This window comes from Etheostoma cragini, chromosome 11 (assembly GCF_013103735.1).
Source record: "Etheostoma cragini isolate CJK2018 chromosome 11, CSU_Ecrag_1.0, whole genome shotgun sequence".
In the NCBI taxonomy this organism is placed as follows: domain Eukaryota; kingdom Metazoa; phylum Chordata; class Actinopteri; order Perciformes; family Percidae; genus Etheostoma; species Etheostoma cragini.
In genome coordinates this window covers 12,510,311-12,527,866 of record NC_048417.1, presented here as the reverse complement: position 1 = coordinate 12,527,866, position 17,556 = coordinate 12,510,311, and the positions used below count along the sequence as shown (strand labels likewise).

The 17,556-nt window shown below is 39.0% G+C and overlaps 2 protein-coding genes across 4 annotated transcripts; one reads left to right on the top strand and one right to left on the bottom strand.

Annotated features, from left to right (window-relative positions):
* Positions 1 to 727: 727 nt before the first annotated feature.
* On the bottom strand, positions 728 to 10,525 carry zgc:113337 (uncharacterized protein LOC503741 homolog). Of its 3 annotated transcripts, none has more exons than XM_034885645.1 (7): positions 10,277 to 10,525; positions 9,509 to 9,622; positions 9,096 to 9,425; positions 7,628 to 7,957; positions 5,127 to 5,411; positions 4,092 to 4,193; positions 728 to 2,017 (listed from the first exon to the last, which is right to left on the bottom strand). In XM_034885645.1, the coding sequence occupies exons 2-7, from the start codon at positions 9,588 to 9,590 to the stop codon at positions 2,010 to 2,012; spliced, it is 1,137 nt and encodes a 378-aa protein (XP_034741536.1). In that variant the 5' UTR covers positions 9,591 to 9,622; positions 10,277 to 10,525; the 3' UTR covers positions 728 to 2,009. The 3 variants fall into 3 exon arrangements, with proteins under 3 accessions (XP_034741536.1, XP_034741537.1, XP_034741539.1); XM_034885646.1 differs by having other exon boundaries at positions 9,509 to 9,584; positions 10,277 to 10,498; XM_034885648.1 differs by having other exon boundaries at positions 9,509 to 9,581; positions 10,277 to 10,498.
* Positions 10,526 to 11,750: 1,225 nt separating this feature from the next.
* Positions 11,751 to 17,546, top strand: si:ch73-390b10.2 (Golgi pH regulator). Its single transcript, XM_034886122.1, has 14 exons — positions 11,751 to 12,015; positions 12,878 to 12,937; positions 13,122 to 13,225; positions 13,309 to 13,415; positions 13,555 to 13,656; positions 13,768 to 13,888; positions 14,044 to 14,124; positions 14,231 to 14,340; positions 14,450 to 14,538; positions 15,875 to 15,967; positions 16,091 to 16,186; positions 16,907 to 16,996; positions 17,112 to 17,177; positions 17,277 to 17,546. The coding sequence occupies exons 1-14, from the start codon at positions 11,974 to 11,976 to the stop codon at positions 17,481 to 17,483; spliced, it is 1,368 nt and encodes a 455-aa protein (XP_034742013.1). The 5' UTR covers positions 11,751 to 11,973; the 3' UTR covers positions 17,484 to 17,546.
* The last annotated feature ends 10 nt before the right edge of the window (positions 17,547 to 17,556 follow it).

Here is a 17,556-nt window from a genome sequence, read left to right as displayed (position 1 = left end):
ATACATCAGAACAGAACTGGCAAGTGCTGCACGCGCTGTGAGTGAACGTGTGTGCACAACATGTGTGTGTGTGCGTGTGTGTTTTGATGTATGAGGTCCACCATAATCCGTCTGGCTTGGGATGAAAAAGCCCCCCAAAAATGAGCATCTGGCAGCAAGGTCTGGCACATCAGAAAGGAATGTCATGTTTTTCTGAGAGGTACAAAGCTGAGCTGAAAATGTTGAAAGAGTGGCAATGCAAGATTGTGCATAATGAAAGATTCAGAAATGTATCATTTTTAAATATTTTTATTATTCTATTTGTTGCATTCATTCCATCAACTTCACATTGTTGGACTGTAGTAACTCTGTACGGGAATGGATACTATGCTACATTATAATAATTATTTATAGCAAATATTCTTAAACCACAATTTAGAATTATTCTAAAGCAAGCTTTGAGCTCATATTTAGCGACACATGGATATTGTGAAACTATACAGACAGAGGAATACTGCCTTAACTCTTATTAATAGTGAGGAATGTGATGTACCCGATGGAAGCTGTATCATATCCTATGCTTTGATACACAAGACTACTTCAGCATAAAGCTTACATTTTTAAGTCTGCCTGAACACATGCAAACATGATATCCAAAAAGCCTCCCAACATTATATTTTAGGAATTGATGTGCCACTTTGATCCACAGCAATGTACAAATGACCAGACGCGGTTTTAGTTTTTTTTAAAGGACACAGTGTGGGTCTTCTGGTCTTTTATCCACTATCAAACCCCTTAGCCAACTCTCCACAGCCCAACCTGTACACTGACATCTTCACACATGTAAACTCTCCGGACCCTACAATGTAGGCGGGCAGCAATACATGCATATTTTCAGGGGAACCACGAAGGTTTCAGAGTTGCTTCCTCAGGGAATTGATTCAAGCTGAATTCCAAAGAATTTAACATCTAACAAATGTGCGAGCACACGCATGCACGCATACAGGAACGCACACACACACGCACGTACGCAGGCACGCACGCACACACACACACACACACACACACACATACAAAGGTTTTGAAACAAAAAAACGTTTGCAATAGATATTACACAAACAAGACATAAGTATGTAGCCCTAGTTGAACAAATGAAGACCCTCCCAGCTTTAACAATAAAAGGAAGTAATGGAGGGATTTGGCTGAGGTGCAAGAACAACTAACTGTAATGATGAGTTTATAGTTTCAATTAGCTATGTTATTTAAAGGATAAGGTTGATTCTGTATTTTCCAATTTTTTTGGTGTTAAATTCTAATGTAAATACCAATTATATCAATTAGTTAGTCCTTCTAGTTGGTTTGGTTGGGAAACAATAGAATGTGAATCCTTAGAAAGTGCCCATGTTCAGGTGACTGGTGCATAATGTGACTCATAAATGTGCTTTAATAGATTTTAGACAATACTGCAGGGGTATGCAATATCAGACTTTGTCTACACATTTGTTAGTTGAATCAATTCTTTGTTGGTTTTACTCTTTTCATAGGATTTGTTGAATAAGAACCATATGATATCACCAGACGTATCCTTTAAGGACCAGGTAAAAGACAAACAGAAAAGTATTTTGAGGACATGCCACATGTTGTAACAGCAAAACCACTTTACTTTAAGTTCTCATACAGTGACTCTGGAATGTGGTGCAGAAAATGTGCGCCTCAATCAATTACAGAGCTAGAAAAAGAAAAACATGGACTGCTCAACATTTCCTTACTGACTCCATGTGAAGACAGCCTGGAGATCAAATAAAAGTCAGATGCAGAGGAAGAAGAGCAGAGCTGAATGTCGTGGCGCTGTTGGCGTCTATCAATAGGATTGTATTTGACATTCCACTGTATAGAGGTGTACAAGAACATCTTCCCTTCTTACCAAGATGAGGATGATGATGACGATGATGACGCAGGGCAACAATTCTGCAAGGTCGGCTCTGAGAAGCACTGCCTTTTCTTTTTAGCCTCTGGTCTCATCTGACATATTAATCAGCTGAAAAGAAATGCACGGAGAGAGCAGGAGAAGTATGGAACAAAATGGAAGAATGCATTTTACAAGTTTTAGGTTTTCTCACATTTACATTTTCCATTAATGGAAATTCAAATTTGAATTGGTGCAGCTATGAAAGCACGCAAAGGCTAGTAATGACATCATCAAACCATTTCCCTCCAAACCTGAAACTGTTTGACCGCCCTGTATTCAGAGACATTGCAGCTACACGTAGCTAGATTCATACTGGTTTGGCCAAATATTATGTCTCAGGTGTAGGATTATAAAAAAACACTGTATACTGAGATAGTTACATTGTCTGAGCTTGCACAATACATGATCTGGAGTAAAGAGGTCTGGATCACACAGTTATATAGTTATAGTTATAGTTTTTCTGTGAGTGAATGGAAATAGTCTAGGGTCCACAGACATGCGTTGTGTCACTTATTTTTTGGTTTGTAAAATCTGCTGTTAGTCCAAAAAAACAAGGAAAGCCACACAAAGAGTGAAATGTTACTGGACAGTGATGACTTTATGTATTTTTTATTATTTTAGACTAACAACTAACATTTGCATTTTAAAGGCGTAAAAATGACAGTAGGGTATCCAACCCAAATGTGCTGATAAAGATTAGGTGTGCACCAGGCCTCATCACTCCAGATCCTGTCTCAGTTGTCCTGTCTATTAAGGCAACAGTTTGAGCTCTGCTTCGGCTGATATGCAGGTATTTCCTCATTTTGTAAGTTATTTTGTAGTTTAAAGTTTGTAGTTAAAACTTTGAGTGGACGTGCGGATAAAGTGCAGATGGAGTGCAGGTAGAAAAAAGGCTGTCACGTTCTCACGTTTCTCCGGTTGGCTTGAACGACCACAGAGAAAGACTGTATCTTAAATGCTGCATTATTTTCACCAGCTAGTTGATAATTTTTTCATGCTGTGATTTTTAGCGCTGGGCAGATACAGTCGATTTATTGGTAATGTTGTTAACAGCTGCCTGTTCTAGTTAAAGGAGACTATAGGGCTCCGTAGAGAGCTGAGGGGAACTGCAGATCCACTGCTAATATACAATATATAATTATTGATCAGTGCAGCAGTAAAGTTTAGTTTATGCGAATATTACTGTCTGTTTCCAGACATCTCCTTTAAAAAATCTGAAGTAAACCAGGGCTCTGTTCCAGAAAAACTCCATCAAAATCCCATTGACATTTATCATATGTGCTAAAAATATAGTCTCTCTCAACAGTCTGCTACTTCACTCACTTCATTCGTTAAGATAAGGGCGCTACTTTTTAAAACTAACTATTAATATTCAATATCAATGTTTTTAGCAGGCTTTAACAAACACCATTTCCCATAAGCTCTCTGTGTTTGTGGGCTGAACATGATGGCATGACAGAAGAGGTCCATGAGAGAGGAAGTAGATATTTATCTTTGTTAAGATGCCCTCTTATGCTTGTTGGGCTTTCCCCCAGACTTTGGTGTGTTATATAATGTTTTGTGTATGAAATAGGTCTTTAAAGTAAAAACAATTAAACAGATTTCATGCCAAAGGGAGCTTTCACACCCACAGCAAGGCCTTATCCTTAACTGCCTGGAACGCCTTTGTGTCTCAAATTCATCAATTAGTGACAAAACCAATTAAGAATGCCCGCCCAGCGGCACGCTCTTAAAGCGGAGGCCTGCCAGGAGAAGATTTAAATTTCTTATAGCAACTGCTGTATGGCAATTTGTCTCAGAATATGCAACGTAAACCCCATGAACATGCTTCATTGTTTCAGAAAGACAGATGAAAGAAACGCAGAATACACTGAGTTACGTAAGATAGTGGAACAGAGGCTAGTCCATTAGCACATTCCGTAGAGCCACTGTCCTTTTTCGTAGTTTCTGTAGACATCCGGGCACTTTACCAAAGCCCACCATAGGTGGAGAACCCTAAGGCCACATTACCCCTGTTCTTAAAGTCTCTCAAAACAAAACTCAAAGAGTGTACGCATAAGGTGTTTAGGAGTATGACTTGGAAAGAAAATTTGCTTTCCATTCATTCCTAATATACACCTTGACATTGACAACATCATCTCACCTTCTTTGCGCAAGAAACACTTCCAAAGGCAGAAGCAGAGGGACATGACCAACAGGGCAGCCACGGTAGTGACTGAGATCAGGATGGTGAGAGCCGTCCCAACTAGGAGGGAGAAAGGCAGAAAACATATGAGCAGTTTTATTATCTGTCAAACAAAATATACTGTACAGTCTGTAAAACCTAGCCTTGCAGAAACCAGACACTGATTTCCTTTTTATGAACCATTACTGATTAGATTTGAGATTAATATATAGTTTCACTGTCTGATTACTACAATGTGTGTACTCCTGACCCATGAAGCCAAGGTTATCTAAAGACATAACAATCACACATACTTATAAGCACATTTACCTACTATCAAACACTTGGTGCATTAAAACTAATGCACCAGAGAAAAGTTGGGTCTGTCCAAGGTTGATCCCTTAAAGGAAACTTTTTCCTAACCACTGCACTAAATGCTTGCTCTTGGGGGAATTACTAGAATTGTTGGGGCCTTGTAAATTGTAGAGTGTGTTCTAGACCTACTCTATCTGTAAAGTGTCTTGACATAACTCTTGTTATGACTTGATTCTATATATAAAATTGAATTGAATTAAGAGTCAATTTAATCTCAGATAGATTATCTCTATGGAAGGGGCCAAAGTAAAAAAAAAAAACACTGCAAAACTAAAGGTTCAGTAAAAGATTCCCTGTGCTGTCACTTGTGATGTTTGTTGACAATGCCTGATGTGGATCTCGGATTGAAACATTGCTCCTGTGAAATTAAATGTACTGAGAGATACTAGATCTTTTCTCTGATTGTGTTTTCTTTATCCAGCACCTTTAAAAAGAAATGCTTTGCATGTGCATCCTTGGCACTCTGTTAATGCCCTTTATAGTCTCCAACAATTTCACTAAATTTAGTACTCTCTGCTAGTAGGCTTCTTTTTTCTCAAATATCTCAAGCAATGCCAGGGGAAAATAATGCCAAAACGCTGTCAAAAGTTTTGAGGTAATGCATGTCATTTAAGCAAAGGTTCACTAATACCAACTCACTTTTAGTGTTCATGGATACAGCAATCGGTGACTCAAGCCCTTTGTGGTGAACCAAGCATTTGATGGACACGTCTTTCAGCAGCCCGGATTGGACAGTCAGCGTACTGATGACCAGAGTGGTCCCATCGCTCTGTGGAAGCTGTGTTGTCACAGGTGGGCCCATGGTTCTGTTATCCCTCTCAACGTTCCAAACTATCTCTGTCGGGGGGCGTGACACTGAGGTGCAATTGGCTTCGATTACACCTGGAGAGGTGGTCTTGTAGCTCACCTGAGGTTTTGGCAGGACTGTGAAAAACAAACAGAAAACACTAGAACTATCACAACACACTGGCACACATTTACACACAAACAAGCTCATGCTGTGGTAGATGTAGAGTACATGACACATATGGAATACACTGTGCCAAGGTATTAATCTATTCTTTCTTAGTTCTCTTTTGGTCCGTGTAAAATACACAAGCCAGACAAATCTGGAATCTGGAATCTTTATTACATAAAGATCAAACACTAAGGACAACTGGGATATGAAACTTATTATTTTAATCCATAAATTGGCCAAAATACAGATTGTAGTTTGTATTTGTACATTTTACAATGCGTCTTTGGGTAAATTGCTGAGATGATAACTGGGTAAAACCTTGAAGCCTTGGATCAGGTGAGGAATGAGAACTCCTGCACGCTTAAGATACAGAAGTAAATCTGTGGCTGTTTTCAATTCTCTGTTCTCGGGGCTGAGGGAGGAATGTGATGCACTGGAACTGAGAACATTTGTGTTGGCAAGAAGACGTTCAGCCACAGATATTTAGCCCTCATAGTTTCAATGTCTTCTCAGAGTTCTAGGTGGTAAAAATTACAACCGGTCTGGATTGTATCAGATTTTAGGGCTGGTTGAACCAATCTTCATAACAATCCAAACCATAATGGCCTGTGGATGAGTACAAAGCTGGTGGGAAATTTGGCCCTTATCTAAGATTAAATTCCACAGTTTTTCCTCACTATAATTCTTATTTCGAAACTCTATAAAGCCGAGGGTAGCTGCAGGTTCGGGTACAGATTGTTGACCCCCTTTCACATTGTCATATTGTCATTTGATACGTTGGTATTATAAAAATATAAATTTCAGCCATTTAATGTAAATAATCTGTATAATTCGCCCACCACTGGCATCTAATGTGGTCATTTCATTGCATATAAAACTGAATCTATTGGTAGCCTTATTTGTGGCATGATGATTTTAACATTTGCAGTGTAATTGCATTATAGCGCAAAGTCAGGGTTACTCATTAAGACTACTTATCTCTAATTGCTCTTGCAATCACTGTATGTGGACAGTATGTGTGAGAGTAGGAGTTAAGGAGGGGCCATTACATCATCTGGGGTGGAATGAGGATGGAACAGTACAAAGTATAAAAAAAACACATTAATGCTAACCATGCTGTACTTGCAGAAACACCTACTGGGTTGTACAGTTCAATTTCAAACAAAAGCACATCTGTTTGTTGAGATAGCTCTGAGAGAAAGGGAGCGGGAGAAAATTAGTAAAGAGATAGAGAGAGAGTGAGAGAGAGAGAGAGAGAGAGAGAGACAAAGCACAGAGGGAATGACTGTCTTTCTGCAAACACTGACACAGTCATGCATCAGGACCTCACTCCCTGCCTCCATCATTCTTTGAAATGCTCCATTCTTCACATGGACACACTGCTCTGTATTTGCGTGTTAAGAAATCAGCTGACAGCTTAGCCTTGCTATATCATTTGATCAGCTCCAATCGGGAAGAAAAGATCAACATTCCTGTCTAAATCCCCGGGGTACCTGGCTTTCCTGCAGACACAAATTCCAAGTTAAGATTCCTTCATTTTCCCCACAAGATTCTGTCTTTCCAGCTTGTAAAATACTGTAGGACATATTTATGCACAACCACAGCCCTGCAAAATGTGCATCTTAACAACTCTTAATTATATTTCTTAAAAAAGTAACATTCTGACAGTGAGGTGAACACAAACCTGATATAATTGCGAAACTGAGCAGCAAAAGATGGATGACAAAATTCATCTGCCTTGAATGTCAGATATTGTTTTGTCATTTTTGCATCATGGCTCTAGGGATGGAAAGGTGGGGCAGCCTGTTGGTCCAACATTTTTGTCTGGAGAAAAATACTTTTGATTGATGGCCATGAAATGTGGTGCGTAATTTGTTACAGACATCTAGTAAAACTTCTATTAACTTTGCTGATGCTTGGACATTTCATTTAGCGTTACAAACAGGTCCAAATTTCAATAGATATCTCAAATAATTGGATTATGCTACAGTAAAGAGAAATGTCAAAGTTTATAACATCCCAAGCACTCGCTGATAAATAATCTGTGCACTTTATAATACATAATCTGCTCCTCGCAGGTGGAGCTCAAATTTTCCTCACCCATTTTTTTTCTGCCGTATAAAATATAAAATGGCATATAAAATATTCAGCATTAATGACTGGCTGCGAAACAGAAGTTTACCATAGATGGTGAGGCAAACCGTGGAGGTCTTGGGCCCGCCGGGATGTGTGTTGTACAGACATGTGTAGCAGCCCTCGTCCTGGATGGCAACAGGCTGGATGGTGAGCTCACTCTGGGACAGGGAGGCACTCAGCCAGACTCTCCCCTGGAACGGAGGCTCTATCATGGGGTCGCTCCGCTTTGCAAAGGAGGCCACATCTTTAGATTCTCCTTGTGCAGAATTGTGTCTCCATATGATCTGCTGCACCTTTTCAGGTAAACCGTAGGAGCACATCAAGGAGGCCTTCTTGCCACTCACTGCTGTCTTGTTGCTTTCAACAGTGACTTGTGCTGGGAGTAAAAAGAATGATGGATGAGGAGAAAAGATAAAAAAAATAACAGGGACACAAAGGGTGAAAAACAAAAACAATGCCTATGTGGGTGCCTCACAAAAATGAGGCACCTTAACAGAAACTAGTCACTGGAATCTGCAACAGCTGTTTCTGCTTAGAAAAATGAGCCCTGCTTCTCCCATTGCTCCATATCTCTTTAATACCAAGACTGGCTGAGCTTCAACAAGCTGATCAACTTGTGTTCAAAGCTTAGCAACATCTGTATTCACATATTTTCCTTGTAAACTCCCACAGAAGATGGATTTTGAGGAGGGAGGGGTACCTATCCCTGGAGTCTGCTGGAGAATTGGTGTTGTGTAATTTTAAAGGGAGAATGCAAAAGGCAGGCTTCCAAAATAATTATAAGACATTCGCATAATATTGTTTAAAACATAATTACGAGCAGCAGAGTGGGAAAAACTGTTTGCGTCAGCTTCCAACTTGTAATTTTCATTGGCACTGATCAATGCTCAACTTGGCCTCACATGGGTGCTTTTCCCACCTCGTTTATGACCTGTGTCACAATAGAAGAGTCAAATCCTGGCTTTCATCATGGGCTAAGAACACATGTTTGGTCTGAATCTCTCCTGTCAGGTTTGACTAGAAGTCAGAGACCCACATCTTGTTGTTTTTGCTTCATCACTGCATTTCTAGCTCCTGACAGGCTGCTATGTTGTTACATTACATGGCTTTGACTCTTGGCATTGTAGATCCAGTAACCAAAGCTGTTTTTTAAAATGCTCTTGATAAAAGCACCTAACTAACCAACTAATCTCCCAAAAATATGTGTTCTTACTTGTGCTTAATACATCAAAAATCAAATTTTTAGACTGTAAAGTAGGTATTAATATACTATTATTAGACTGTAAAGTAGATATGAATGTACTATATCTTTTTAAAAGAATTTTTGGGCATTTTTTCTCTTCGTTAAAGTCAACAGTAAGAGGATGACAGAAAAGGAGGGTTCACTACTGAACCATACCCACCAAAGTGATGCTATGTCCTCAGGGTTGGATCTTATCTACACTGTAACAAATTGCTGTTCTTGCATCTGTGTTCACAAAATCAAAGCTGCACTCAATAATGGCCTTACTCACAGGTAACAGTGAGGCAAGTCTGTCCCTGCTTTGAACCAGAGGGAAACATGTCAAAGATGCAGGTGTAGCAGCCTTCATCACGGAAGCCCACCCTGCGGATGGTGATAGATGAGGTGTCTTTCGGGGAAGGGGCGAGCTCCACATACTGCTGTCCACTCACACTGTCTCTGTTGCCCGGTTGGTAGCTCAGCAGGGTCTGGTTCTGGGCATCCAACCAGCGCACCTGCCTCAGAGACTCCCCTCGTTCCCGCGAAACACTGCATATCAGAGTGAAGGGCTTCTCCACTGGAGCTTCCAGACGCTCGGGTGCGGTTACCCTGCCTGAAACATCTACCAATATAACAAAAAATTATGTTTGACATGAGTTCTTTATTTGAGTTTTCCCATGTCATCTTTTTGCATGGCAGACTCACCCTGTAGTCTTCCCACCATCATCAGGAGTAAACACACACGCAGACCTTTCCTACAGGAGGCCTGGATCATCATCTTCTTCATTGCTCATTTAACAGGGAGGAGGAAGAGTGATACTGAGATGTGAAAGTTATCAAAGTCAGCACAACATGAAATGACACCCTTGTATAATTGCCACTGTTGAACAAATGCTGGCTCTTCTGGGAATTACTGGAATTGTTTGGTCTTCGTAAATTATAGTGGGGTTTAGACCTACTCTATCTGTAAAGTGTCTCAAGATAACTCTTATGATTTGATACTATAATAAAAATTGAACTGAATATAATTTATACTAGTGACCCAGCAGTGATACAGGAAGAATTTTGTAGAGCAAACCTCATTTTTCCCTAGTCCTACAGAGCTCTCAACTCATGTGTTCACTAGATGCTGTCCAACACATTTTTGCATAAAAAAGGTCAAGAAAAGTATTCAGTGGGATGCAATGCTAAACTTTAAGTCAGTTGCTATAACATCCCAAATATAAAGATTTTCGAATGAGAAATAGCTGAGAAATAAGTCCGTAGGGTTCAAAGTTATCATAGCTCTTTAAACATTTGAACAGAGCAAATAAACAGCAGTTATATAAGTTTCACACTTTTTTATTTAATAAAATAATCTATAGATGCTCAAGATAATTGAGAATAACTCATTTATCTGACAACAATGACAGTTGTCACAATTTCTTCTCCCTTGTCATACAAATTATACATTCAGGAGATTGAGACACTCACCTCTACTTGTCCTGATGCAAACGGCAAAATCCAACTGTTGAATATGTTCTACCCCTGCAACATCTTGCCCGTCCTCATGACCTAGCAGCCGTTTGAAACATCACTCCAGACCGAGAAACTACTTTTACTCCTCCGTGTTTTCTTTTCTGCGCACCAGCAGCACAATAAACACCATTTGGCTGCAGCACCAAACTTCAGTTGACTGGATGCTGTGGAGTTCTGAGTGCAGGCAGAGCCGCAGCGCAGTTCTGGCTCACGGCCTATGCTCACAGCGCCCTCTAGTGTCGCTTTGTGTGTGTTGCTGTGGGACAGGTGCAGACGTCAGAATCATAGACAGATAGATAGATAGATAGATAGATAGATAGATAGATAGATAGATAGATAGATAGATAGATAGATAGATAGATAGATAGATAGATAGATAGATAGATAGATAGATAGATAGATAGATAGATAGATAGATAGATAGATAGATAGATAGATAGATAAATAGATGCTTATTGATCCCAAGAAAAATGGGACATTCCAGTGTTACGGTAGTAAAATCAGTCACAAAGCACAGAATATAAATATAAATGAAATACTAGGAAAAATATACATAAATACAATATACATGAAATAATAATATGAATAAAATAAAAGAACAAATATTTCAATATATACAGGATGGGAAAACAAAAATGTGCAACTGCTTAAATAATATGCTAAAATGTATGCTAAATGTAAATAAACCAATTGTGCAGGTTGCCCTTAGTGCAGTAGTGTGGTGTCTAAAAGTCTTATCTAGCACCCAGTGATGACATGTTAAAAAGTGTTAAGTTAAGAAGGTCAGAATGTTTGATTCCCCGTTCCGGTTTCTACGCTTTAGAGTTGCCGTGGTTGTGTTAAACATGTTTTCCTTGTGGCTAAATGTCTTCAGGTCATATTGACTCAGGTTGCAGTAGGCATGTGTTGAAAAAAGTATGCAACTGGAAAACATAGTCATTAAGCCTGCTAGGCTACAGTGGTATACGCCAGACTCTCCCATGTTGTCTAGTGGAAGAATACCGTCATAGACAAGAACATACATTCTTAGAAAATAAATAAACATTGCATGCATGTGTAGTGCATAGTGCATGTAAAATACATGTATTGAAAATGTTAGACATGTCTTATTGTAGTGGCTAGTAGTTAAGGCTATATGCAGTATTGGTTAGACAGAAAACTAAAAATACAAACACAATCATGTAAAACAACCTTAAACTCTTCTAGCTTTTAAAGACAATGTTGTTTTCACCTAGCTAGGAATTTCAACGATTCAGCAAAAATCCTTACGTTAAATACAACAACTACGCTCCACAATTTTGTTATTAACAAAAACATTTTTTTTATTAACAGATAACATTACAAACATTCAGACAACGCAATTCAACATATGTGCTTATGTAAAAAATGACATCTATAAATCACTTTTTTTGTGTGGAGCGTCACGGTTTTGCGACGGAAATGTGTTCGTCGGACGCATTTTGCTGGCGTACCAACATGGGCTACCCGTTGCTGTAACTTGACAGCTGAACAAGAAATGCTCCTAAAATGAGCGAACATTTCACTGCTGATTTTGTTTTTCATACCAACATGAATTGAAACTGTCCGAGAGCCTGCTACACCTGTACGGTTAGTTTCTTTTGCGGACTAAAGGCTGTTTACCAAACCACATCATGTCGTTTCTGGTGGATTCAGTCATCATGTTCACTTCTCAGGTAACGTTGAGTTTATAAAGTCGACACCTAGTTATTTCTTTCACTGGGCAAGAATGTCCAGCCTATGTAAGCTAACGTTGTATTTAAATGTTATCTAACGTTACGTAAGGTTAGCTCCCTAACTTGAATAACGTTGCGTATGCTTCTTGTAGAAGTTTTGAAATGTCTTTAATATTAATTCAGAGGTTTGAGACATCTTGAAAGCAGAAACTAGTATTTTTTCAGTTGATTACCCCCATATCCTAATACGAAGTTCAAAACACAGTGTGTTTTAATGTGAATAACTTTAAAATTGTTTTACACATCTTCATGCGTAAATTCATGAATTGTTTTCTCACTTTGCTTTACATGTAAATAGATAGCTAACAAAACAGGACCAACCTGACTGATTCCCATTGCAAATGCATAATTTTAGTTTGATAATTGTGCATATAAGTACTCGCTATAATGCTAAACTAGCAAAATATAATTTTAGTGTTTAGTATTTTGCTACTTTTCTGATCAATGTCCCTCAGGTAGCAGAATAGATATAGTTACAATGTTCCTGTTTTGTAATGCAATGTTGAATTATGCCAACCCTTTTAAAGACAATGCCAACGCTACTGCTACCTGTTATTAGTTGTTTTTAAGTCAATTTCTTTTGGACGAGTGACCTAACTGTTGTGCTGATGTGCAAGTTGGTAAAGAGGAAGGAAAGATGTGATAATATTGTTGAGTATTGCAGTAACACTATCATGTGTGGTACATAAACATATTTTAAAGTGTACTCTTTTCTGCTGCTTTTCGTATTCTGATAAAATACAACGAATGCTTGTTGAATTAAAGAAAAACATATTCAACATTTTTTTGAATTCCAACATAGGTGCTGTTCTTTGGATTTGGCTGGTTATTCTTTATGCGGCAGCTGTTTAAAGACTATGAGGTAAAGTGTTATCACAAATCATTTATTTACAATGACCACTAGGATGGAGGTGTTGACTACTGGCCCAGGCATGATAATGATTCCAATGAGAAAAACACATGGGTACATTTCCAAGTGATCCTCAATAGAGTTGTCGGCCTCATCAAACACTGGAAGTCCTGATTGATTTTGTGTTTGTTGACAGGTGCGACAGTACATTGTCCAGGTGGTTTTCTCTGTCACTTTTGCTTTTTCATGTACCATGTTTGAGCTCATCATCTTTGAGATCCTGGGTGCCTTAAGTACCAGGTAAGTACATTTTCTGTAGCCTGTGAAAATGTTTTATAGCTGCTATTTTGCAGATGAAGAATTTAACCCTCATGTTGCTGCAGCTCTAGGTATTTTCACTGGAAGCTGAATCTGTATGTGATACTGCTGGTCCTAATCTTTGTGGTGCCTTTCTACATCGGTTACTTTGTTGTCAGCAACATCCGCTTGCGTAAGTTGACTCTGGGTAGTGAAAATACAATACTGTTACTAAAAATGAATGATGCTGTTTGGCAGATGTTATTTCCCACATTATGTCACAGAAAGCTCTTTTTGTGTGTGTGTCTGTGTTTGTGTCTGTGTCTTTGTAGTGCAGAGACAGAAGCTTCTGTTTGCTTGTATGGTGTGGTTTACCTTCATGTATTTCTTCTGGAAGTTGGGAGACCCCTTTCCCATCCTGAGTCCAAAACATGGTTAGTGTGCATCCTTCTCCTCTCTGGCTACCTTTCATGCTTTGTTTGTGATTTTTTTTCTAATAATGTGAAGTTGGTGTTTTTTTCAGTTTGTTGTTGTCTTTTGTTTAGGCATCCTGTCCATTGAGCAGCTAATCAGTCGTGTTGGTGTGATCGGAGTCACCCTCATGGCCCTGTTGTCTGGGTTTGGTGCGGTCAACTGTCCATACACGTACATGTCCTATTTTCTCAGGTAAGCTCAGCCCGTAGTTTTCTCAACCATTACCTTAAGCAGCCATATCACACAGCCTGGTAATCTTAGTCGGCTTATGCATCAGACATTACTATCCCCAATCACATCCTTGTTTCCGTAACACATGCTTTGATGCTTTGATGCTTCTGTTACAGAAATGTAACAGACAGTGACATCCTTGCTCTGGAGAGGCGACTGCTCCAGACTATGGACATGATTGTCAGCAAGAAGAAACGGTGAGTAAAACAAGTGGATGTATTATCATTATCTTTTTTTATTAAATGAATAAAATACATTTTTGTGCCACCACAATTTGTCGTGTGTCTGTCTGTTTGTCTGTAGAATTGCCATGACACGGAGGCAGATGTACCAGCGTGGGGAAGACCAGAACAAACAGACAGGATTCTGGGGCATGATCAAAAGTGTTACCTCTACACAATCAGGCAGCGAAAGTATCCTTTACATTTATGTTGAGTATGGTCGCAAAAAGTCACCAGATAGCTATGCAGTAATTGTCCACAGTATCTGTAGTAGATTACAGCCTTGACTGCTTCCCTCCAGACCTATCTCTGATCCAGCAGGAGGTTGATGCTCTAGAGGAGCTGAGTCGGCAACTCTTTCTTGAGACTGTGGACCTGCAAGCCACCAAGGTAACATGTGCACGCACGCGCACACACACACACACACACACACACACACACACACACACACACACACACACACACACACACACACACACACACACACACACACACACACAAACAGACAAACTGTGCTCCGCTTAACTATGGAGAAACAGAGTGAATTAAAAACAACAATGCAGAGGAACATGCAGACTATTACCTTGAATAAAGTTATTTGGGTGAAAATAAATATCCTAACTAACTCACTGCTAGTTAAGACTGAAACAAAACCCACCCCGTACACAGCCTGTTACCAAACAGTTACCAACTTCCTGGTTGATATTTCCCTCAGGAGTTGGTAGAGACCAAAAAAAGAGCCAAACATAGAGTGAGCTTCGGACTTACATTCATCAGATGGACACAACCACAATTCCAAATAAATGATAACGTTGCTCTGTAACTGCTGGATGTGTAACTAAGTAACTAACAAGTTCGCTATATCAACTTAAAAGGTGGTGATATGTTCACAGCTTGTTTCTGCTTCTCCCAAGAGCTAGTTTTTCTGACGGAGGTGCAATGGATCAAAGCTAAACAAATCTTAAATCAGCAATCTTAATTCAATGCCATTTTGGTACTGTGAGGGAGCTCTCTGACATTATACAGAATCATTTGATTAATCAGTAATATAAATGTTATTATTGTATATTAATAACAATCAATATAAAATAATAATCAAAATAATAATATTGATTATTGCTGGTTTGACCTAGGGTTGGGCAATATGTTAAGATCTTCCCACTGGCCACCGTCACCCCAACAACAAGAATTGTCCTCCCCTCCAAAAAAACCCCAAAACAACAACAAAACAAACAATCAGCTATGTACTCAGCCAATTGTCGATAACCAATATATTCATCTTATTGTCCAACCCTAGTTCAACCACACTAAACCTACCTAAACTTTGCAATCTCTGACCTAACACACCATTTTCCATGCATATGCCTAAACATGTGACATAATTAATAATAATAATAATAATGTAACCTTTTATTAGTCGCACAAGGATGCAAATCTGTTTCTGTACTGCAATTTCAGCCAGGTTTATTGCCACTATGTATTATGAAATGCAGTATTACATCACAGAACTTTTGCATGCTATCAGGTCTACTTTTGGCTATTAACATAGTTTTCACTATTACATTGTTTAAACTGTCATTTTAGGCTATAAATAGGCTATGCCACTGACTGCTATTACAGACATCTAAGTACAATACACCCATTTTGATTACATGATTGACCCCCTTTGCCTACATGCAATAAATGATTTGCTAATTCTTTCTTTACCACCTTTCCTTATCTTTAGGAGCGAATTGAGTACTCCAAGACATTCCAGGGGAAATACTTCAATGTCCTCGGCTACTTCTTTTCCATCTACTGTGTTTGGAAAATCTTTATGGTGAGAACATGAACAATTGACTGTTACAGTCCAGTTACATAATCACGTTTTGTTGTGTTTTTTGGTTTTGTTCAAAATGTAGTTCAAAGATGAATTTTAAAATCCATCTTCTGTCCATCATAGGCAACAATAAACATTGTGTTTGATCGAGTTGGAAAGACGGATCCAGTGACGAGGGGTATTGAAATTACAGTGAACTACTTGGGCATCCAGTTTGATGTAAGACACAAACACACACCTGCAGAACAAGCACATGTCACACTGCATGACCTCCTGTAAAGATAATTGCTGTTATCAGCCCATCATCAGCTCTCTGCCTGCTTTCTCTGCAGTGAATCTGGTCGTGATTGCTTTCAATCTTTTTCCATGTTTGATTGCATTATAAAGCTCACACTCACAGAACATTTTGTTTAAATTTAGAGTGCTCATATTATGCTCATTTTCAGGTTCATAATTGTATTTAGAAGTTATACCAGAATCGGTTTAAACGGTTTAAATTGGTTGTTCTACACATTCTGCAGCTCCTCATTTCACGCTGTGTGTGTTAAGATCTCTGGTTTAGCTACAGAGTGAGACATCTCACTTCTATTCCATCTTTGTTGGAAGTCGCATATTGCGGTTGCTAGGTAAGGACTACTAGCCAGTCAGTAGCAGAAGATGAGGGCGTGCCACGCCAGCAGCTAGGCGAGCTTTATAACACGTATTACGAAGTGACGCAGGTTCATCACGGAATGGTTGGACTACAATAGAATACAATACAATTTTTCACTTTGTAAACCCTATAGTGTGCACAAAAATATATATCACAATAAAGGAAAGGGGAAAATCCAAAAAGCACAATATGTGCACTTTAAATAAATAAATAAATGATGAATGCTGATAGTCTCTGTACGTACTAATTTATCATAGCTTTATTTTTGTTTTTTGTCTCTTTTTCAGGTGAAGTTTTGGTCCCAACACATCTCTTTCATCCTGGTGGGAATAATAATTGTTACATCCATTCGTGGCTTACTTATCACCCTCACTAAGGTAAAACTATCCCATGATACATGCTGAAATGGCTACAAATCTTGGGGCTAATAAATCTGTGAGATATTTGAGCGATACTGTTTAATAAAAGATTTAATGCTTCTTGGTTTTTTAGTTCTTCTATGCAATATCAAGCAACAAGTCCTCCAATGTCATCGTGCTTGTTCTCGCTCAGATTATGGTGAGTGTGATGCTTTATACTTGTCTTATGACACAGAGCACAGTCTGTAAGCAACAGCTAATAACTGTAACTTTCTCCATCTGTGTCTTTCTCCACCAGGGGATGTATTTCGTATCATCCGTATTGCTGATGCGTATGAGCATGCCGCTGGAATATCGTTCAATTGTGACAGAGGTTCTTGGAGAGCTGCAGTTTAACTTCTACCACCGTTGGTTTGACGTCATCTTCTTAGTCAGCGCCTTGTCCAGCATCCTCTTCCTTTATCTCGCCCACAAGCAGTCCCCAGAGAAACACATGGCCCTCTGATCCCATACATCTTTTCCTAACTGGATTTAGGGATTTTTTTTTCTTCTTTTTATATATATATATATATATATAT

Bases quoted from the DNA above. Each gene is read 5' to 3' on its own strand.
- zgc:113337 (XM_034885645.1), bottom strand. From the start codon at position 9,590: ATGAAGAAGATGATGATCCAGGCCTCCTGTAGGAAAGGTCTGCGTGTG. The intron at 9,426-9,508 runs GTGAGTCTGCCA...TTATATTGGTAG, and splicing joins GATGGTGGGAAGACTACAGG to ATGTTTCAGGCAGGGTAACC. The intron at 5,412-7,627 runs GTAAACTTCTGT...TGTTTTTCACAG, and splicing joins GGTTTGCCTCACCATCTATG to TCCTGCCAAAACCTCAGGTG.
- si:ch73-390b10.2 (XM_034886122.1), top strand. From the start codon at position 11,974: ATGTCGTTTCTGGTGGATTCAGTCATCATGTTCACTTCTCAG. The intron at 13,226-13,308 runs GTAAGTACATTT...ATGTTGCTGCAG, and splicing joins CTGGGTGCCTTAAGTACCAG to CTCTAGGTATTTTCACTGGA. The intron at 13,889-14,043 runs GTAAGCTCAGCC...CTTCTGTTACAG, and splicing joins TACATGTCCTATTTTCTCAG to AAATGTAACAGACAGTGACA.